Here is a 22,785-nt window from a genome sequence, read left to right as displayed (position 1 = left end):
AATGCTGCCCTCAGGGGCTGGGGATATAGCTCAGTTGGTAGAATGCTTGCTTAGCATGCACAAGGCCCTGGGTTCAGTCCTCAGCACCACCAAAACAAACAAAAACCACACACACACACTTTTGATTTAATTTATGTAAAGTTCAAACAAAGCAACCCCCCCCCCAAAAAAAAATAAACAGGCAAAATGTTAAAGGAATAGTGTTTACATTTCAGTTCAGTTATTACTGATAAATTCAGTTAGTTCATATGAATACCAGCAAGAGAAGTACTACTATAAAAATAAACCATCCCGCTCCTAATGAACAACTCCTTTACAAGTAAAAATTTAGATTAAATAAAATTTAGAAGTAAGGATGACATAAAAAGAAGTGGAAGAAGAACATGGAAGAAGCTTTGAAGTGAAGTCATTCTGGGATTAGCTCCCATAGGCTTACATGAAATACAAGATTTATACAAGTAAGAATTTTTATTTTACTTTTTTTGTAGGACTCGGGATTAAACCCAAAGATGCTCTATCACTGAGTTATAACCCCAGGCCTCAAACTTATGCTCCTACTGCCTTAGCTTCCCAGTGGCTGGGATTACAGGTGTCAAACAAGAGCTATTTTTTTTTTTTAAGGGAACCACTCGAAAAAGAATCAAGACCTAATCCCTCATTACTACTATTTAAAAAAAAAAAAAAAATTTAAACTGGTTAAACTATTGAGAGTCTTCTTTGGAAAAAAAAAAAAAGACTAACAAGACAGAAATTATTTTTCTCACTCACCTTATAAGGGCAAGTAAATTGTCAAGAAGTTTCAGAATCTGCTCTGTGCAGGGGTTACGAAACACTGGATTTCCACTGGGTGTATAACCCACCACAAATCCCCCAGCTTTGGCCTCTTCTAGGTCAGCAGGCCAGCAAGTTCGCTTCACAACACCCAGAATGCTATACACACAAAAGCTCATCTACAGAAAAGCACAAATGAAAGGTAAACATAAGTGGGAAAGAAAAGATGAAAGTACTATTAGATACATTCAAGGCTGTGGTATAAGTGACATAGAGACCATAGAAAATAAAAGAGCCCTCTGTTTCTCTCTGTCCCCATGGGATCCCTGTCCCTTCCTTTAGGTCAAGTCCAAGAGGGGTTCTCTCTCTGGCATTTTCAGAGGCAAGGGTGCTTTTTGTAAGCTTCCCTTTCATGTCTTTTCAATGGGCTTAGTGACTATCCCACAAAAATCTTGATTAGAAGGTGCCTTAGATATGCTCCAAAACTAAGTATTTAAACTACCTTAATTTCATCATGTTTCTGAGCTGGCCTTGTACCCTCTAGCTTGAACGTCAGCAGTTTTTGCCTTATTCTCCCATGACAGACCTCTTTTTAACCACTTGCTAGGTTAATGAATGTGACTTGCCATAAAGGTGCCAGGAATAATGCATACCTGAATAGCAATTAACTGAAAAAACTTCAGGTTTGCATGTTAGGCTATTACTTTGAATTTTATATGTCAGAGAGCAATGGCAGGGAGGGCTCACCTTACAGAGTAATAAGTTATAACCTACTTCCTCATTATGCCTTTAGTCTTCAGAGATACTTAGAGATCCTTAAAGCGAAATAATGACTTCACAGAAAAGACTCTGCTGTGGGAACTAACTCAAGAATTTAAAACTAAAGAAGAAAAGCAGCAGCTTAGGTAAGTGGAGACACCCAGATTTCTCACCAACACAGACAAATCTATGAGAAACTTGACAACTGTTAACATCCCTATTCCTACCCATGGCCAAGCAACTTCCTGTTCCCAGCAAAGTCTTACTCGTGCACGATTCAAGCCACAGGGATCCTCCAGAGCTGGATCACAACTTTTCAGATCTGCACCCACATAGGCAATAAAAGCATCAACATCTGACAGCACTCTGAAAAGTGAAGAGGGGGAAAGAAAAGTTATATCATGATTTTAAGTAAGGACAATTTCTTCCATAAGAGCTTTAACTTTAAGGCTGGAAAACAGAATGGGTAATCAAGTGCAGTGAGTCAGGCAATCTCCAAGGATGATTTCTACCTGTGCATGTCTTCAGAAAGCCAGATGCTGGCCACCGGTGCCATCAACTCCTCTAGGAATAACTTTTGACGTTCATAGTTCTTGAATTGGTTGCTAATGAGAACCAGGGCTTCCATGAGGGCACATTTCTCCATTTGTGTCAAGAGTAGCTCATTGGACAGGAGCTGCTTCACATGGTTATAAAGCATATCAAAATTGGGCTGCAGATCACAAAGAAAAAAAGCTGGTGGTAAAGGCCTGATTTTCAGGAGAGGTTGGTCACTTTCAAGGAAGAAAGAAGGAGAACCAAGGCAGTCCCAGAAAAGTCAGGCCTATAAGGCTGTAACACAGTAATTTTGTTAGAATTTTTTCCTTTGTCTAAATACTAAGGCAATTAGGCAGAAGACAGTTCTTGTTCAAGACAATACTCAAGTATTTGGAGAACTGCACTTTCTTCCCATACTACAACTATGAAGGTAATTTGTCTTTTTATACATCAACTTTATAGTATATTAACAGGCAAAGATCAATTTGTTATGTCTTTAGAGATACAATTACTGTATTAAGAAATTTCTGGAAATTTTAGGAGTAATGGTAAGTTTCTTATAGAAACCTCCCCCAAAAAGGGTTGAAACTTGCATCTGAATTCTCCCAAGTTTAGGCACATCGTTGTAGTAACACATCAAATAGTAAAGAGTTGTAGATGGATGGGGATAAACTTAGTTATGCATATAGAAGAGAACCATCCATTTTGAGGGAAGGACATATTTGCATTTTTAACTCAGTTGAGAGAGGAAGAACACACCAATTCAATACTACTCCTCTATGTGAAGCTACGGTTTCTAGTTTTTCCTAGGCATTAAAAGAGCTGGGTTTACAAAAAAATGTAACCAAACTTGACAGGCTTCAGAAGTGACTCAGTCAGGGTCAAGTGGCTTACCAACACAAGCTCAGGGTAGTCACGGCACATCTTGATGATGGAGGAACAAGCATGCCTCCTCACATTCCTCACTGCCCGGGTTCTGGGGGCCTGGAGACATTCAACAAACTCAGAGCCAATTTTAATATAATTTACTGATGCTGCATAGAATCATGTGAATATCTCAGGCAAATTCATAATAAATTTTCACAACTGTAAGAGTATAATGGAGTGACATTTACAGTCACCATAAGCCCATGTTTACACAGTTTTTACTAAACTCTTCCACTTACATCAAAATCTAGACTAAGTATTAGGTATTCATAACTTAGCTTCCAAGAAGTTATAATCTGTTGGTTTAATTAATGGTCTTACCTTACTTTCTTCAACAGTTTCAAAAGTGACAGATGAAAATAGCTAAAGGGAGGAGGAAAAAAAAAGGTCACTTGTGTTTTTTTTTAATATTTTTTTAGTTGTTAACAGACCTTCATTTTATTTATTTGTATGTGGTGCTGAGAATCAAACCTAGTGCCTCACGCATGCTAGACAAGCATGCTACTACTGAGCCACAACCCCAGCCCCATCACTTATGTTTTTGAACAGTAGATATCATAAAATTTATCAAAATCCCAGGAGTATATTCTCAGAAATAATCTGATAACAAAAAGCTTTCTATCGTGTTATGAAGCATCAGATATCCATTTTCTCAGATACCTCTGTAAGATGCTTGAGATTTACAATTTAATTATCAAACCACAAAGTAAAAGGTCATGGAATCCCAGAATAATCCATACCACCTGTCAAACAACTCAGCTATGGTGATACCTCTCGTTCCTTTTTATCAAAAATTGAGTGATCTACTCTCTGTGAGTCTATTTTATAACTTCTCATTTACTCCTTAACCTGATACAATATGGCTGGTTTGTTGGTCACTATGATGGAATTATACTCAGGTGAGGGTCTCACCAAGAAACCCACTGGAGGTCTGGGCGTGCAGCTCAGTGGTAAAAGGCTTGTCTAGCACATGTGAGGCCCTCTGGGCTTGATCCCCAGCATCACACACACAGACACACCAAAAAAAAAAAAAAAAAAAAGGAAAGTAAAAGGGGCTGGGTTGTGGTTCAATAGCAGAGTGCTCGTCTGGCATGCACGGGGCACTGGGTTCTATCCTCAGCACCATATAAATGTAAAATAAAGATACTGTGTCCACCTAAAAACTAAAAAATAGGTATTAAAAAAAAAAAAAAAAAAAAAAAAGAAAGAAGAAACCCATTGGGCATTCTCCAACTCTTGAGAATTTTCTGAAGTGCTGCTGGCCTATGACACAATACTTCTTTCATTACCCTGGCTGTTTTTTTTCTTCCATGGGGACTTCTTATCACCACTGTTCCTCTTCCAATGATGGCAATGCTTGCGATTGCCCATAACTCTACATAGATCTCCTCTTTCTTAGGAATTCCCTTCTATAGTCCATTTACTGTGAGATACCTCCATCCAGATATACTACATATACTTCAAACATAGTATTTTCAAGTATCATTTTTTTTCTTCTTTACTCCTGCTCTCTTCCTGGTCCAGTATTCTCACTCAGCTATGGCTCTGCCACCCACTTAGTCATTAAACTGGAAACCAGAAAACCATCCATATTGTTCCTTCTCTCACAAATTCCCTCATCATCTGACAGCATACTCATAACCTGCTTAGGTATTATTTTCTGTTTTCCAGCATATAAGTCTATCAATTGCAGTGCCATATAGATAAAACATCTGTTTATGTGTCTTTCTTCCCATAGTGCTCCTAAAGGGCAAGGCATTAGCAGTATGACTCATTCTCAGTAAATTTTTGATAAATGAATATATGACTGTTTATTAGTTTGCCTCATGTACTTTCAAAAAGTTAAAAAAATAATTAGGGGATGGGGTTGTGGCTCAGTGGTAGAGTGCTTGTCTTGAATGTGTGAGGCACTGGGATTGATTCTCAGCATCGCATATAAATAAAAAAATAAAGGTTTATCAACAACTAAAATGAATAAGATAAATAAAATTAAAAAGATAAATAGCTTAGATATGTTAAGATAAACTTTACAAAGGAGAAGGACTTTACCTTAGAGAAGACTTGGGGCAAGAACTCTGGCCTGTAGGTAACAAATGAAAAGAGTGCTGAGATGTTAGTGAGGACACAGGATAGGATGAGAGGATCCTTGGTGTCAAAGTTCAGGACCATCTGCAATAGCTCTATTCCATCATTAATAGGAATTTCCTATAAACAGACATGAAAAGGAGGTTCACGTGGCAGCCTACACTCAGAGATAACAACTTTTGCTAAATTCCCTAGTTTAAAAATACATAATATGGTTACCATATATAATTTTACATACTGCTTTTAATCCTTAAAATTCAAAGCATTAATTCCATATTACAAAATTTATGATGCTTTTATGTGCCATATTAGGGATGTAGAATTTCCTATGATTAGAAATTCAAACTATTTCCAGTTCTGCACTATTGTCAACAGTACTACAATACACATCTTTTTTAGGAAAATTGTGTTTACGCTTTCAATTATTTTATTGTGCAAGATATTTTTGATGTAGGGCATGGTGGTGTACTCCTGTAATCCCAGAGGTTCGGAAGGCTAAGGAAGGAGGATCACAAGTTCAAAGCCAATCCTAGAGCAATTTAGTGAGCCCCTGTCTCAAAAAAGAGACTTTTAGCTGGGCTGGGGTTGTGGCTCAGCGGCAGAGTGCTCGTCTAGCCTGTGTGAGACCCTGGGTTCGATCCTTAGCACCACATAAAAATAAATAAAGGTACTGTGTCCAAGTACACCTAATAAATAAATATTAAAAAAAAAAAAAGAGACTTTTGGGGATGTGATTGTTGCTCAGTGGTAGAGCACTTGTCTAGCATGTGCAAGGCACTGGGTTCAATTCTCAGCACCACATATAAATAAGTAAATAAAATAAAGGTCCATGAGTAACTAAAAAAATATATTAAAAAAAAAAAAAGAGAGAGAGAGACTTTTGGGGATGAATGGAATTGTTGGGTCAAAGGTATATTTCAAAGAAGTTGCTTTTCTTTTTTATAGGCTTTATCAACTGATTCTTTATCCAGTGTTTATCTTTCTATTGTTCCAAGTTTACATTTTAAAGTCTGTTTCGTAAGTTTAAAAATACAAGTACTTGGGCTGTGGTTGTAGCTCAGTGGTAGAGTACTTGCCTAGCATGTGTGAGGCACTGGGTTCAATCCTCATCATTCATAAAAATAAATACATAAAATAGAGGTATTGTGTCCATCTACAACTAAAAATTAAGGGAAAAAATACATGTAGTTAAAGCCACTACTTTTTTCCTTCCTCCCAATTTAAATTCTTTCCCCAAAGTTATTTATTAACTAATCTAATCCTTCTTGTTTCTTTGGGAGCTTATATATGTTTCAAGTTGTTTCTAGATTATTTTGTCTCAATGGGTTATATTTAATGCCAGCACTATACTGCTTTATTGTAAGTTTTACATTTTACTATCTGCAGAGGCAAACTGATCCTCATTTGCAAAATATGATTTCCTTTTCTTCACAACTATCCCCTACACCAATTGATCACTGAGGCTGCTAAAGCAAGACTCTATCCAATGTTCTCAACACCAAAAGTACAGCTACTACCTCTACGAATTAGATAAGTAGCTTTTAAAATCTTTTTAGCCAAAGAATCTCTTGGTCAAACTCTTTCACTGAAGGGTGAATGAACATGATGAAAGTTTAGCTGACATGATTTACAGTGGGGTAGAGGATTGAGAGCAGAAACTGAGCAGTCTGCAAACCACTAAACTAGCCAATACTCTACAAAGTCAGAAGTCAATAACCCCAAGATAAAATGGATCAGGTTGAGATCTGTCACTTACATACACAGGGACATATAACATATTATGCAATTTCATTAACAAATAAATGAATAACCTCATTATATACTCATCACATATCCACCTCTTTTTTTCGGGGGTACCAGGGATTGAACTCAGAGGCTCTCAACCACTAAGCCACCTCCCCAGCCCATTTAATTTTCATTTTGAGACAAGGTCTCACTAAGTTGCTTATGGACTAAACTGCTTAGGCTAGTCTTGAACTTGAAATCTTTCTGCTTCAGCCTCCCAAGTCACTGGGATTACAGGCATGTGCCACCATGTCTGGCTACTCATCTTTCTTGATTAGAAATAATTCATTGTGAACTCATTTCATATTAATTTAGAAAACAATAGGTTTTTAGAGTCAAAAAGTTTACTTTAAGTCACTGACAAGGCCAAATCCTACCACCCAGAATTCTTCTATAGAAAAAAGAGTTGAATTTTATTTGTTCTTCTACCACTTGTCCTGACTCCTACCAAATTTCTAAAATAATTTGATACTGATAATTTTTCTCCAGCCCATATCTTTCTCCTATACACAATTCATGGTGTGGGGGGGTTACTTTATGAACCAATTAGAGTCTGGTATTTTGACCAAATACCATTAATATTAAAGTTTAATGTGAACTGGGGGTGTGGCTCAGTAGTATAACTACCTGCCTAGCATGCATAGTTTTGGGGTAATTGCATCTTGGTGCTTACTGTAAAATCAGCCTAGAACCAATTAGGCACCTACTCTTCTAAAATACTGCTGGTCCCTTTATATGCTTAATACATACCAGACAAACCCTATCATTCTATTCTTTGGCCTTCAAGTAAGATCACAACCACATGTTTAGATTCATTAAAGACATCTAGCTTAAATTCCAGAAAAGGAAACAAAGCATTTCCCTTGACTTGATAATGAGCAATGAGCTTTCTTGATATGCCATACCTATTCTATCAGATAAATGCAATTGGGGCTGGGATTGTAGCTCAGTGGTAGAGTGGTTGCCTAGCATATGTGAGGCACTGAGTTTGATTCTCAGCACCATATATAAATAAAGGGTCATTGAAAAAAAAAGAAAAAAGATAAGTGCAATTCCAACCTATAAAAGGCCCCACTTAGTAGCAGAATGCAGACTCCCAATAGGGTTTCTTACCTACATGTTGGGATAAACTCTGAATGCCATGATTTCAAACTGAAGTGAATCAACATAAAAGCACATGAAGTTCATCACCCTGAGATCTAATTTGTTAATATGTTCTTCATGAGAAAAAGCATTATATTTCACCTTCCTTCATTAAGAGATATGTTCACAACTAACCTAGAAAACACCAAGATACAGGGCTGGGGACATAGCTCAGTTGGTAGAGTGCTTGCCTTACTTACACAAGGCCTGGATTCAAACCCCAGTACCAAAAAAAGAAAACACTAAGATGCAATTACCCCAAAACTAGCCATGACTAATTATTTTATCTAATTAACAAGATTAACATGATATATACTGTTATCTGATTAATTATAGGTATAGCTAAGATACTGTTCTAAGAGAAGGTTGATAGGTGACATGAAGTATAGAAAATTAAGCTATTTATTGTTATTCAAGGGAAAGGGACTGATAAGCCAACATGAGTATTCTGGCCTACCAGCCATAAACTGAAAAGAAAGTTTTATGATAAATATCTCAAATTATCAATTCAAAGTTTCTATCACTGGTCTCTCTGTGATAGTTATCCTATCTGTGGCTCCTGTGTCCTATTAAGCTCTACTATTCATCCCCTTTTAAAAAGAATACTAAATAGATTAAGAGACGTGAGTTTTGATCCTATCTGCCATTTATTAGCTGTTTAAACTTGAGTATGTTAGGGCCGTGATGTAGCTTAATGGCAAAGCATTTACCTTGCATTTGCAAAACCCTGGTTTGATCCCCAGTTTCAAAACAGACAAAAACAAAACAAAACAAAAAGCAAAAAGAAAACTTGAGTATGTTATTTCACCTCTCTAAATCCCAGTTTCTTCTTCTGTAAGATGAATATCCAGATTTTCCTATCCCCGATAGTTTACAAGAGATCAAACTTATGTAGTCAGCAAGGGAGTTACTTACTTCTTTCTCTAGTGTTCGAAACATCTGGTTGATCACACTTTCCAAAAAAAAAGTCATAGCTTCCCACTGCACAAATGAAGGTGAGAAGATGGAGCACAGGCCTCCTTCTCCAGTTCCAGCTGTAGAACAGGCTTTTGAAACACACATGCAAACATTTATTCAACATGGCAAGAACACAGAAGACAAAGAAAGACAACAGCCTCAGAGACTGCTTGGTGATTTTTAAGAGTTGAAGGAACAGGGTGATCTTGGGCAAAGAAAACCATGTGTGCTAAAGGCAGAGAAGGGTCCCTAACCTGCTTATATCTGTAATCCCATCAACTGAGGAGGCTGAGGTAGGAGGCTCATAAGTTCAAGCCAGCCTCAGCAACTTAGTAAGGACAACTTAGCAAAACCTTGTCCTTTATTTTTGTAAAAAGGGCTGGGGATGTGGCTTAGTGGTTAAGCACCCCTGGGTTCAATCCCTGGTACTAAAAAACAAAAACAAAAAAGGAATAATCAAAGAAGGATCTGAATTCATCTCTATGAGCCTTGTCTGTTGAAAATATACATATAACGATTAAAAACAGTGCCTAACTCATTAGAGGCACTTAATAAATATTAATTAATGCCTCTCTATCATTTTATGGAATATTCATGAAAATCCAAATAATTAAGATATTTGTGATCATAAACAATTCTTCCCATAAGGCAATGATAGGGACATGGTTTTGTGCTAATTAAAAAAAAAAAAAAGTAGTGTCAGATGAAATGTTCTCTCCTTTGAGCATTTTGATTTGCTCACTCTCTAGGAATAAGAACAGCTGTCTTTTAATAGTATTAATATACTGTTCTGACATATGACTCAGGTTTATTTCCTATGTATAGTTTTGATATAATACTTCACCAATGTTAGGAATGAAAAAACTCACGGTTCATAGATCCAGCATCAACTGAAGTTGATAGCTGATACTTTAGCCACTCCCCAGCCATCTGGAAACTAGTCTTGGGATCCAAACGACATGCCAATCTCATCACTTCTCCTTGCTGAGCTCGGGATGCTGCAAAGATAAGGACATGAATCAATAACTGGCACATAACAGTTTATTAGAACAGATGAATAAAATGTGGTGTATATATGCAATGAAATATCATTGGCATTAAAAAGAAGTACTGATACATGCTATAAGGAAGAATTTTAAAAATATTATGTTAAGGCTGGGCACAAAGGCACATGCCTGTAATTCTAGTGGCTTGGAAGGCTGAGGCAGGAGGATCTCAAGTTCAAAGCCAGCCTCAGCAACTTAGCAAGACCCTAGGCAACATAGTGAAACTGTAACTCAAAAAAAAAATAAATAAATAAATAAAGGAATGATAGTAGAATGAATTGGACATTATTAACCTATGTATGCTTGCATGATTACATGACCTGTGTAACCCTACATCATGTACTAACAGACGAATGAGAAGTTATACTCTATTTATGTATGATGTGTCAAAATGCATTCTACTGTCATATAACTAATCAGAATAAAAATAAATAAATAAAAAAGTCTGAGGATGTGATTCAGTGCTTAAGCAGCCCAGGGTTCAATTCCTGGCCCCACATCCCACACACAAAAAAAATTGTCTTAAGTGAAAGAAGGCAGTCACCAAAGACCATATCTTATGATTCCATTTTTTTTAAAGTATTTCTTTTTAGATGTTGATGGACTTCTATTTTATTCATTTATTTATATACAGTGCTGAGAATTGAATCTAGTACCTCACACTTGCTCTAACACTAAGCCACAACCCCAGCCCACTTATGATTCCATTTATCTGAAATGTTCAGTAATGTTCAGCATAGGTAAAACAAAGAAAGATTATTGGTTACACATGATTAGTAGGAATGAAGAAACTGAGAAGTAATTTTTGGTGGACAAAGGGTTTCTTTTTGGGGTAATGATAACGTCCTAAAATGAATTTGTGGTGACAGTTGCACAATTCTCACAAAAATACTAAAACCACTGAATTATATACTGTAAGCATGTGGTAAATGAATTTTATCTTAATGGTTATTTTAAAAAGAAAGAAAATTGGGCTACAAAAACCCCAGAACAGAATTATGACATTAGGATATAATGGGTTTTCCCACTCTTTCTAGGAAGGATAAAACCACATGGTAAGATGGTATTTAATTATAAGTATGAAAAAAAATGTGAGGGTATCTTAAATATGGTTACTGTCCCTAAACATCAGTGTTTAAAGACTACATATCTATATGTTTGTGGGGTGGAACACATACTATGCCTTGGATGCAGTCCCAGAATCCTGCAAAGGGAAACCAGACAATGCTGCTGTCCAGATTTAGGGATCTTTTTATTTTTTGGTATCAGGTTGAACTCAGGGGCTCTTGACCACTGAATCACATCCCCAGGCCTATTTTGTTTGTTTGTTTTGTTTTGTGGTGCTGGGGATCGAACCCAGGGTGTTGTGCATGCAAGGCAAGCACTCTACCAACTGAGCTATATCCCCAGCCACCACCACTCCCGCCCTATTTTGTATTTTATTTAGAGACAGGGTCTCACTGAGTTGCTTGGCACCTCACTTTTGCTGAGACTGGCTTTGAACTCACAATCCTCCTGCCTCAGCTTCCTGAGCCGTTGGGATTACAGGCAAGTCCTACTGCACTGGGCCAGATTTGGGGATCTTTGATCAGAACCCCAACTGACATGAACCACTCTTCATAACACTAGACGCCATTCTGAGACTTTTGGGAGAAATGCCAGATTATATCACTTACAGTTGAAGAAAGCATTGAAGTCTTCATCACTATCAAAATCAAATCGAGAATATTCACAGCTAGGACTGTCTGTCTTAGAAGGAAAACCCATCTGGAAAGAGACAATTGGAGTAGGAGATGAAAATGAACCTATTAAAAGGGTGCTTAAGCTTAAGGAACTCAAGCACTTTGTGATTTAAAAATAGTTAAAGATTTGCATTAGATATTCTATGACAAATAACTGCTTCTGTTCCACTCAAAAGCCAGTTTATTCCCAGCTCTAATATTCCTCATAGTGGTAGAAAAGAGAACACTTTTAGCTGATACCTTCCTTCCAAGGTCCTCAGAGAGACTCTACTTCTGAATTTTGTTTAAGGTCTATGAATACAAAGTCCCAAAATAAAGTGATAATGCAGCATGCAATAAGGAAGAATTGAGAACTATTTGCCTCATTAAATGCTAAACACTGGGAATAAATATATGGAACAACATGTGTTCCATTCAAAATAGGTTTGAAGATCATGGCAGAAAATTAGAACATAGTACATGCTAGCTAAATTCATTGAGCAATTAAGGGATGCTTCAATGGGCCCCACATTCTTGCTTTAAAATTAGGATTTAGAATCTGTAAGCTATGAGAATTCTTAGCAAACCTCAAAATTCATGAGTAACTCTATTGAAATGGACAATAACTTGTGCTTCCACCCTCACTTTCTTCTCATTTGCCTTCTTGACTCTCATTTGACCTCCAGGAACAATATTTAGACTTTATTTCTTCTTAGAATATTCCTGACTCCACCTCCTATGTACTTCCAAAGCATTCTGCTTGTAACTTCTGAATAGCAACTATCATATTGTATGGTCACTGCTCTTGATGTAGCACCTAGCCCAATACTTGATATGTAAATGGTCTAAAACAAAGAAGGGCAATCATAATAACCCATTTATGGCCTTCTTTCTTCCCAAAGAATAAAAAATATGCCCAAGGAAAGGATCTTAAGTGGTCACAAAAAGGCTGTCAATGATGCCAATCTTATAATTATGCATATTCACCTACATACCACATGCTTAGATTCCCTTTATATATACCTTGACCAAGTTAGTCATAGAAGCACGAAGATATTTCGGTATTATTGCTAACAGCAAAGGATCACGAGATAGGATCTCATGTCTGAAAAGGGCTCCCCAAGTCATCTGAGTTGAAGACCGTAGAAACTAAAGCAAAAAACAAAACAAACTCAGTTAAGATTTGGATTCTAAATAATTAAGACTATTAGCCTTGTAGTCATCATCTACATTTTTCACAAATAAATCTCTATAAGACTTTGAAACTTCCTCTACTGCAACACATGAGTAACAACTGCTCACTATGAACCACACATTAATAGGACAGGCAATGGGGTCAGACCACTCCTTGGAGAGTGGTCTAAACTCTACTTTCTTTTTCATGAGAAAGGATACTGAAATCTGTGTGACAAAAGAAAAATTGTGAAGATGAAATTAATTTTATAACAACATAATTAAAATTTTGTGTTTAAAGTCCCTTTAACACCAAGCCACCTGGGACAAACCTCTCACTCAGCATTATCAGAATTTTACCTAAGAGAAAAAGCATATATACTCATTCTTAGGGCCTGAAGAGTCAAATTTTAAATAGGAGTTGCTATACTTAAGGGCAAAGTGCAGATTCTAGTTCACCTAGCTAAAATTCTGAGAAATTATCTGTATAAAGTTTACCTGACTTGGGTGGGTTGTAAAAGCAAGAAAAGATTCCAGATATTTTCCAAAATTCACTGGTGTTTCTACATCAGAATCTATGCCCTGTAGGAGAAAAAAACTATATTAATGATGCTGATGGGATAGAGACTGGGGAAGAGAGGAGCAGTGGAAGAGTAATAAACACAGATAACTTATATCCTCAAAAAAGTCGTGGGCTGTGGACATAGCTCAAATGTAGAGTGCTTGCTTAGCATGTGGTGAGGCCCTGGGTTTGAACCCCAGCACCAACAAAAAGATTCAGTTTTGAAAGAACTTTGTACTTCCTTTTGGCTAAAGAAAAGCAATATTCCAAGAGAAAAAAACAAAACCCCAAAACAGAAAATAAAAAAAAAAAAAAAGGAAAGATACTAGCTGGGTGCTGTGGTGCATTCTTGTAATCCCAGCTACTTGGGAGGCTGAGGCAAGAGGATCACTGAGGCCATGAGTTTGAGACCAACCAGGACAACACAGTGAGACCTGTCTTAAAATAACAACCCCCCCCCCCCCAAAATAAAACCCCAAACCATGTTGTTGTTCAAATAGTAAACTCAAAGAAACTATTCATTTCAGAAATTATGTGAAGAAAACAAAACAAAACATATTATTTCTTTAGACCTGGCTTATTTCCATTTCTTACCTGACCTATTAAATATCCATTCAATGATATAAAAGCATAGCATTAATTGCAAATGTCTGCCCTATCTCCTAACTTGTAAGACAAAATTAAATATTCCCCTAAAGGCAGATTTTTCCAGTTTAATCAGACTTAAGTTTTCTTTTATGATCTAATAATATATATGTTAGACTAGGAAAGGGTTTTTTAATCGATTCCATGTTTTGTGTTCTGTTAATTCAAGTAAACAGAAGTTGAATAGGTAATATGCTCAGCAAATTAACATACAAATTCACAAGAATAAAAACGTCAACTTTATAGAATAACAGACTTGCCTGTTTATTGCTAATAACTGAGACTTGTTAAAAGAAATTTCAATCATTCAAACCCTATTAAAATAATTTAAATTATATAATCATATAAAATAATCTAAAGACAATGCCCCATCAAGTTACATTAATGGAATCTGCAACCCTTTATAGAAATGTCATTTTCTAAATGCTCTTCTCAAACATTCTGAAGTTCTTCAGAAAGTAAGCAAATGCTCACCAGCAAGGCACACAGCTGATTGCCCAGTGCACACAACACCTGACAGAGTCTCTTCAGGAAGACATAGTGTTTTTCTATCAAGCCTCCTCCATCAGCAGTTCTATACAATGAAAGAACAGTGTGATTAGCTGTCAAGAGAAGCAATAGATTCCCATAAATGGAACTAACTGTGATCAGTGCCTCACCACTCAAACCAAAGTTAACAAAAACCAAACACTCAAAGACTGATGTGCAATATGGTTCAATGCAATCTCCTCCTTCACTAGATACTCTAGTTCTGGGCACCATACAGTCTTAGTATTTTGGGATGATAATGTGAGCTCTGTGCATGACTAGATAAAACAAAGTAGACATTTATATGAACAGCTGCACAAAATGGCACTGTTAATACAGGTAAGACTTGGAGAGATCATCGGAGAGTATTTAACAATTCCTTCAACCACTGACAATATAAAAAGGACTATAATAAAAACCTGACTTTGTGTCTTACTTCTCCAAATCACTTAGTTTGGGCCTAACAATCAAGTAGAATCCAAAAATAGTTTTGCTAAATAAAAAATTATAACTTATTTGCTGACAAAATATAACCTGAAATGACATAGGACTATTCAAACTAACAGCAATGAATAATAACTAATATAAACAACAGCCATTTTAGCTGACTCCTACAGGCATTAGAGTATAATACAGATCACATGAGCCTCAGGATAAATAGGGTTAGACTCTAGGGATGTTGGTTGTTTTTGGTTTTTGTCTTCTTTGGTACTGGGAATCTAACCCAGAAGCACTTTACCACTGAGCTACCCCAGCCCTTTATATGTTTTATTTTGAGACAGGGTCTTGCTAAGTTTCTTAGGGCCTCAATAAGTAGCTGAAGCTGGTCTTGAACTTGGGATCCTCCTCCCTAGTTGTTGGGATTACAGGTGTACGCCACCATATCTGGCTCTAGCTCTGTGATATCAAAGAGCAAGTGCTATGGCTTTAACACAAGCCGTGGAGCCTAACTGCCTGGACTAAATCATAACTTTACTACTCCCGGGTCTGATATGGTATCCACCGCATAAACAGAGGTGAGACACCCCAGTTTCTATCTCATGGTCTCTACAAAACTACAAAATGGACCTAGAAGCAGTAACTACAGAGACTACATTAAAGATGTTTCTGTTTTTTGTTTGTTTTAATAATGGGGATTGACCACACAGCCACATCCCCAGTCCTTTTCATTTTAAGCCAGTCTTGTTAAGTTGCTGAGGCTGGCTTTGAACTTGCAATCCTCCTGCCTCAGCATCTCAAGTCACTGGGTGTGCACCTCCATGCCTAAAGATGTGTTATTCATTTAAGTAACACGATCCCCGAAAAAACATTTGCTGTTTCCTTAGGAAAGTAAACTATGATAAATGCCATATTAGTAAGAGATATTAAGAGGGCTGGGGCTGTAGCTCAGTAGTAGAGCACTTGCCTAGCACTGTGAGGCACTGGGCTCCATCCTCAGCACTCAGCACCACATAAAAAATAAATAAACAAATAAAAAATAAAGGCATGCTGTCTATCTACAACTACAGAGAGAGAGAGAGAGAGAGAAAAGATAGTAAGAGATTTAAGTAGTACATATGTATCTCACACTTTTTCATTTGTCCTTAGGACAAAAAGTAAGTGAACAACATTTAAAAAAAAAAAAAAAAAAAAGGGTGTTGCAACAACTTCAACTATTTACAACACACAGTTCTACTTGATTCCCTGGTAAGAAATTCTTAAAGGAAATGCTTAATATTTTCCAGAGCAACTAGAAGAAAATAAGCAAAATACATTATTTCAGTATGCAGCATGTATTTCATGCCCACATCTTAGTTTTTTCCTGCTGTTTCCAATAGTCTCAGCACTGACAACTTTAAGAGAATAGGAAGGGAGTGTCTGGAGTTCTCCACTCAAGGCAAGCCCTAGGATAGACTCTCTCTCTCTCTCTCTCTCTCTCTCTCTCTGTAGTTGTAGATAGACAGCATGCCTTTATTTTTTATTTGTTTATTTATTTTTTATGTGGTGCTGAGTGCTGAGGATGGAGCCCAGTGCCTCACAGTGCTAGGCAAGTGCTCTACTACTGAGCTACAGCCCCAGCCCTCTTAATATCTCTTACTAATATGGCATTTATCATAGTTTACTTTCCTAAGGAAACAGCAAATGTTTTTTCGGGGATCGTGTTACTTAAATGAATAACACATCTTTAGGCATGGAGGTGCACACCCAGTGACTTGAGAGGCTGAGGCAGGAGGATTGCAAGTTCAAAGCCAGCCTCAGCAACTTAACAAGACTGGCTTAAAATGAAAATACCTGAGCATTATCAGACTTGGTCACCAAGGCTACTTGGAGGACCAGGGATCACTGGAAGCAGAAGACACAGTACAAGAGATTAGCTTTCTGGGGAGAATGGATGCTGAGTCAACGGCCACAACTTATTTCTTTTAAGAGACCTTCAAATTGATTGAATAGTCCTTTTAAGATTCTTATTTTCCTTTTTGGTACCAGGGTTTTAATCCAGAGGCTTAAAACCACTGAACCACATCCCCAGCCCTTCTTATTTTTTATTTTGAGACAGGGCCTTGCTAAGTTGCTGAGGTTGGTTTTGAACTTGCAATCCTCCTGCCTTATAGTCCCGATGTGCTGAGATTACATGTGTACACCACCATACCTGGCCGCCAAGACTGTCTTATTTTCTTATCCATAAATGCTGTTAATTCACTGCTAGTATTTACAGGAATTTAAGACATGGCCAAATAAGACATAAAAATTATAAAAACATATTGTGAGGGTCTGGGGTTGTGGCTCAGTGGTAGAGCACTCGCCTAGCATGCACGAGGCACTGGGTTCGATCCTCAGCACCACATAAATGTAAAATAAAGATACTGTGCCCACCTAAAAATATTTTTAATAAATATATTAAAAAAAAAACATATTGTGGGGCCATGTGTATAGGTCAATGGTACAGTCTGTACTGGGCATACACTGAGTTCAAAACCAAAATAAATAAGTAAAACAAAACACTACAACACACTGAAAGATAAAGATACTCACTGTGCAGCAGAGAGTATATAATGCATGGCAACATCTCCAAATAAGACCATCAAGGGCTTCCGGTCCTCTAATTTTCCCTAGACCCAATTTTAGGGAAACACAGTCATACATTTTATATTACCAAAAGTCTCAAAGTACTAACGTCTTCTATATCTATACAATCAAATACACTAACTTCATAATTTATTATATACCCAGGGCTTGCTGAACACTAGAAAAAAAAGAAAGCCAACTCTTTCAAACCAAATCTGGATAAGACTTATAATTTTAAATGTTGGGAAAGAATGCTAATACAACATTTAAGTAAATTATATACACAGAGAATATTCCTATGGAGAAGAGCCACAGTCTCATTTTTTAGCCAAGAAAAATTAAAGCCAGTCTTTGACTTAACAGTAAATGAATGAGCTTTACACTTTTAACTCTTTCTGTTATAACATGCAATTAAACACATACATACCCTAACTCAGAAACTAAAGGTTAAAGTCAGTTGGAAGTAACAACTTACTTTTCTGCTGACTGCAATGAGAAGACACTCAGCGGCTCCTAACTGAAGTTCCTGTTCATTCAGAAGCAGGCAGAGTATCACCAGGAGTTTACAGTTTTCAGCAGTAATGTGACTCATAGACACCCAGTCAATGTAGCCTGCTAGAGTATTCAGTGCTGCAACTCCTACCCGACAATTTGCTTGAGCCTGTGTGAAAAGAAATCACTTTTGACTACGAATCCCAACAGATAAGAATGCTATGGTTGGGCTGGGGCTGTATCAGTGGTGGAGTTCTTGCCTAGCATGCATGAGGCCCTGGGTTTGATCCTTAGCATCACATAAAAATAAACAAATAAAATAAAGGCATTCTGTCCATCTTCAACTATAATTTTTTAAAAATAAAAATACTGTCGTTATAACTGAACAATGTACTCATGTTAACAGAGGCTGTTTGAGAACTCAAAAAGATTTTCTTCTGATATACAACCACTTCTCAATGGCTTTCTCAGAATCCATCAATAAGATCATACTGGTCTGTGTGGCCACTTTATCTTTTTTTAAGAATTTTAACTTTACCTCCCCTTTCACTACAGCTCAGTAATCAAAAAGACCAAAGGCTGAGGTCACTAGGTCTATGCATCCCCACACTTGAAAGCCTAAAAGAAATCTTCTAACTCCATAAAGAGCTCTTACCTTTGACTCCTGAGAAGTATCTGCCTTCTGAAAGAAAAAAAATCCAATGTATTTAGTAAATAAAAGGCTACATAATAACTTTCCCACTCCTATAATTAAGGGTCTTGAAAAATAATTGTTAATTACAGACGCAACTTTTAGAGGGCTAGAGGTTTAGTTCAATGGTTGCCTAGTACAAGGTCCTAGATTCAATTTTCAGCACTGCAAAAACAAACAGATGCAACGCTTTCTTTTAAAGATCATTTTTAAAATTGGTGCATTATAATTACTCATTATCAGATACAATCTTTAACCTTGGGGAAGAAACAAAATTAAATGAATACATTTAATACATTAAAATTAAATGAATAATCCCACTGGCTCAGGAGGCTTATGTAGGAGGATTGCAAGTTTGGGGCCAGCCTCAGTAACTTAGAGATCCTGTCTCAAAATAAAAAAAATAAAAACAAAAAGGGCTGGAGATGTAGCTTAGTGCCTAGTATGTGTGAGCCCCTAGGTTCTATCCTGTCCTAAAATAATATTAAAATAAATACAACATAGGACCATGTATATGTGAACATAACTACACAAAAATAAGCAAAAATGTTAAATGCTATATATACCAAAATAATGGCTGTTCAATACAAATACAAATACAGATTTTTATCTTAATATTTCAAATTCCATTAAAATGCTACATGTGGCTGGGGTTGTAACTCAATGGTGAAACACTTGCCTGGGTTTAAAACCTCAGCACCACATAAAAATAAATAAAGGTATTGTGTTCATCTACAACTAAAAAAAAAAAAAAAATTAAAAATTAAAAAAGCTACATTCATAAATCTGAAGTATCTAAAATTATATTTTCCTAAGAAACTTCTGAAAGTAAAATTAAAAATAACTCCTGAAGACAATTAGAGAAATAATACAAGCAGGAATAACAATTCTGCAGTACCTGAAAGTTATCATCATTGGGATCAAGAATTCATAAAGTGACTACAACCAAGTCCAACAAACCCTTCACACTCCAATAAATCCTTCATAACTCCTGGAGCTAGTGGAGGAGCCAGGGTGATGAAATAGGGGGAGAGCCTATTCAAACCACATTTGTTTAGCATTTAATCTACTCCACAATCAGGAAAGTGAAGAATGGAACTAGAGAAGGAACTAGGGTGAACAGAGAAGTTCAAGGTACAAAAGATAGCTCTTGGTATGCTCTGGTCTTACCAAGACCAAATGTGGTAGCCTGGTTTAACAAATGGAGAGGACAGGACCAAGGCAAAGAAAGTAGACCACAGTGGATGTTTCTAACTTATGCCAAGAGTCATCACCAATCAGTACTGCTGTGGCATATGCTTCATCTAGGCAATCTAATTATTCAGAATTTGAAAAACCAATAGACTGAGCTGGGTGCAATGATGCATGCTATAATTCTAGCTACTCATAAAGCTAAAGCAGGTGGACGGCAAGTTCAAGAATAGCCTTAGCAATTTAGCGAGACCCAGTCTCAAAATAAAAAATGAAAAGGACTAAGGATGTAACTGTGGTGAAGTGCCCTGGGGCCCTGGGTTCAATTCCCAGGACCAGGGTTGGGGGGAAGAAAGGAAGAAAATCATGGACTTCACTGATTATTGTTATAGTTATAAACAGAAGACTATTTTTAATGCTATAGTGTTGTGATGCTTTTCTCATAAAATATGTGGCCATTCATCTTTAAAATACATATCACTGTCAGGCATGGTTGCTCATGCCTATAATCCCAGGAACTGGGGAGGGTGAGGCAGGAAGAACGCAAGTTTGGGACCAGTTTCAGCAATTTAGTGACACCTTCAGCAATTAAGAGATACCTGGGGACACGGTGGGGGGGAAGCTAGGGGCTGGGGTTGTGGCTCAGTGGCAGAGTGCTCGCCTAGTGGGTGCAAGGCCCTGGGTTCAATCCTCAGCACCACATAAAAATAAATAAATAAATAAAACAAAGGTATTGTGTCCAACTACAACTAAAATACGTGTGTGTGTGTGCGTGCGCATATATATATAAAAACAAAGAGAAATACCCAATATCAAAATAAAAAATAAAAAGGACTGGGGATGTAGTTCAGAGGTAAAGCATCTGTGGGTTCCATAAAAGGTGGAAAAAAAAAAGGAAATTACTAAATGGTTACAGTGTAGCTCTATAGGTTCTAACTTTCCCAAGAAAATTCCTTTATTATTCTAAAATATCATATTACTGTTTACTATTTGGAAATTCTTTTCGGTAATAATAGAAACTGAATCCAGGGGTGGTCTATCACTGAGCTATTTCCCCAGCCCTTTCCACTGTTTTTATTTTGAAACATGTTCTCACTAATTTGCCCAGACTGGCTTCAAACTTGTGATCCTCCTGCCTCAGCCCCTGAAGTCACTGGATTATAGGACTGCACCACTGTGCCCAGCTCCAGTGTTTATAATTTCTTTAATTTCTCAGCTCATCTGATGCAAATGCTGCTATATTACAGAATTAAGCTATCTTCTTTTCTGTGGAACACTATCCTTTCTGAGCAAAAGGATTCTTCCCTAAGAAAATGTATTGACTGAAAGCCACCACTACTAACCTACTATTTCTTAAGACTATAAAAATACACCTATTTCAGGAAAAATTGTCCTGAATCCTATAATCTAATAACCCAAGTTAGGGATAAAATATATCAGAACTTCTGTCCCTTTCCCCCCCAAAAGTTGGCCCATCTCATAAAAGGTATGAGCAGCTGGGAACACTGGCGCGCTTCTATAATTCCAGCTGCTCAGGAGGCTAAAGCAGGAGGAGTGCGAGTTCAAAGCCAGCCTCAGCAAAAGCAAGGCACTACGCAATTCAGTGAGACCTCTAAATAAAATACAAAATAATTCTGGGGATGTGGCTCAGTGGTGGAGTGCCCCTGAGTTCAATCCCCAGTACCCCACCCTCCCCAAAAAGGCATGAGTAGGTTCTCCCTCTCAGACAATTTTTTCCCTTCTCTTAGGGATTATATGTCTTAAAGGAAAATGAAAAGAATACCCTGCCCCATTCCTGACATACAGGTTTGTAATCTAAATATTTTCTTTTGAAGAATCTTGGAGGGCTGGGTTGTAGCTCAGTAGTAGAGGTACCACGCACCTGTGAAGCACTGGGTTTGAGCCTCAGCACCACATAAAAAACAAAGTTATTTTAAAAACAGAAAGAAAGAAATTGGGTCTGGGGTTGTGGCTCAGTGGTAGAGTGCTCACCTAGCATGTGCATGGTCCTGGGCACTTTTATTTTATTTATTTATAAAAATATTTATAAAAATAAATAAATAAATAAATAAAGGTATTGTGTCCAACTACAACTAAAAAATAAAATATTTAAAAAAAAATTAAGGACTGGGTTGGTTGCTCAGTGGTAGAGCACTTGCCTAGCATGTTTGAGGCACTGGGTTCAATCCTCAGCACTGCATATAAATAAAATAATTAAATAAAGGTCCAACAACAACTAAAAACAATATAAATTTTTTTTTAAAATCTTGCAAGTATTTTGGAGACTCCATTATAAGTCAAAACAACAGCTATGAATTTCACTGCAATTATTTATTATAGAATCTTCAGTAACTATTCTCTGAATGTTCAGAGACAATAACTGGAATTTAGGGTTGTTTGAAGAAAAATAACATACAAAGTGCAAATAAGTGTATAGCATGTATTATGCATTCACTAACAGCTCATAGTACTTTATTCTTATCACTTGCATCAGTATCTAAAATTTATTGAAAAAACAGACTCAATACATATGTCAGGGACGTTTAAAAAAAAAACACCTATTTTAATTAATTCTGATTTCTTTTCTTTTTGGGGGAGGCGGGTACTGGGGGTTAACTGAAATCAGGGGCACTTGCCACTGAGCCACATCCCCAGACCTATTTTGTAATTTTTATTTAGAGACAGAATCTCACTGAGTTGCTTAGCACCTCGCTTTTGCTGAGGCTG

The 22,785-nt window shown here is 37.0% G+C and overlaps 1 protein-coding gene across 2 annotated transcripts in view; it reads right to left on the bottom strand.

The window, feature by feature from the left end:
• The window catches only part of Xpo5 (exportin 5), a 46,158-nt gene that overhangs the window by 17,633 nt on the left and 5,740 nt on the right, over nt 1-22,785 (bottom strand). For both annotated transcript variants that reach the window (XM_071613360.1, XM_071613361.1), the window contains exons 6-20: nt 18,832-18,858; nt 18,160-18,345; nt 17,652-17,728; nt 14,586-14,685; nt 13,403-13,486; nt 12,755-12,880; nt 11,687-11,777; nt 9,834-9,962; nt 8,923-9,053; nt 5,044-5,199; nt 3,316-3,357; nt 2,962-3,051; nt 2,043-2,242; nt 1,797-1,896; nt 769-950 (exon numbers count right to left, since the gene is read on the bottom strand). In XM_071613360.1, coding sequence (XP_071469461.1) covers nt 769-950; nt 1,797-1,896; nt 2,043-2,242; nt 2,962-3,051; nt 3,316-3,357; nt 5,044-5,199; nt 8,923-9,053; nt 9,834-9,962; nt 11,687-11,777; nt 12,755-12,880; nt 13,403-13,486; nt 14,586-14,685; nt 17,652-17,728; nt 18,160-18,345; nt 18,832-18,858 — 1,721 coding nt within the window. The remainder of the gene's footprint in view (nt 1-768; nt 951-1,796; nt 1,897-2,042; nt 2,243-2,961; nt 3,052-3,315; nt 3,358-5,043; nt 5,200-8,922; nt 9,054-9,833; nt 9,963-11,686; nt 11,778-12,754; nt 12,881-13,402; nt 13,487-14,585; nt 14,686-17,651; nt 17,729-18,159; nt 18,346-18,831; nt 18,859-22,785) is intronic.

Source organism: Marmota flaviventris, chromosome 6, assembly GCF_047511675.1.
Source record: "Marmota flaviventris isolate mMarFla1 chromosome 6, mMarFla1.hap1, whole genome shotgun sequence".
NCBI lineage: Eukaryota > Metazoa > Chordata > Mammalia > Rodentia > Sciuridae > Marmota > Marmota flaviventris.
The sequence above is the reverse complement of the archived record's forward strand: the minus strand, read 5'-3'. Positions and strand labels throughout refer to the sequence as shown.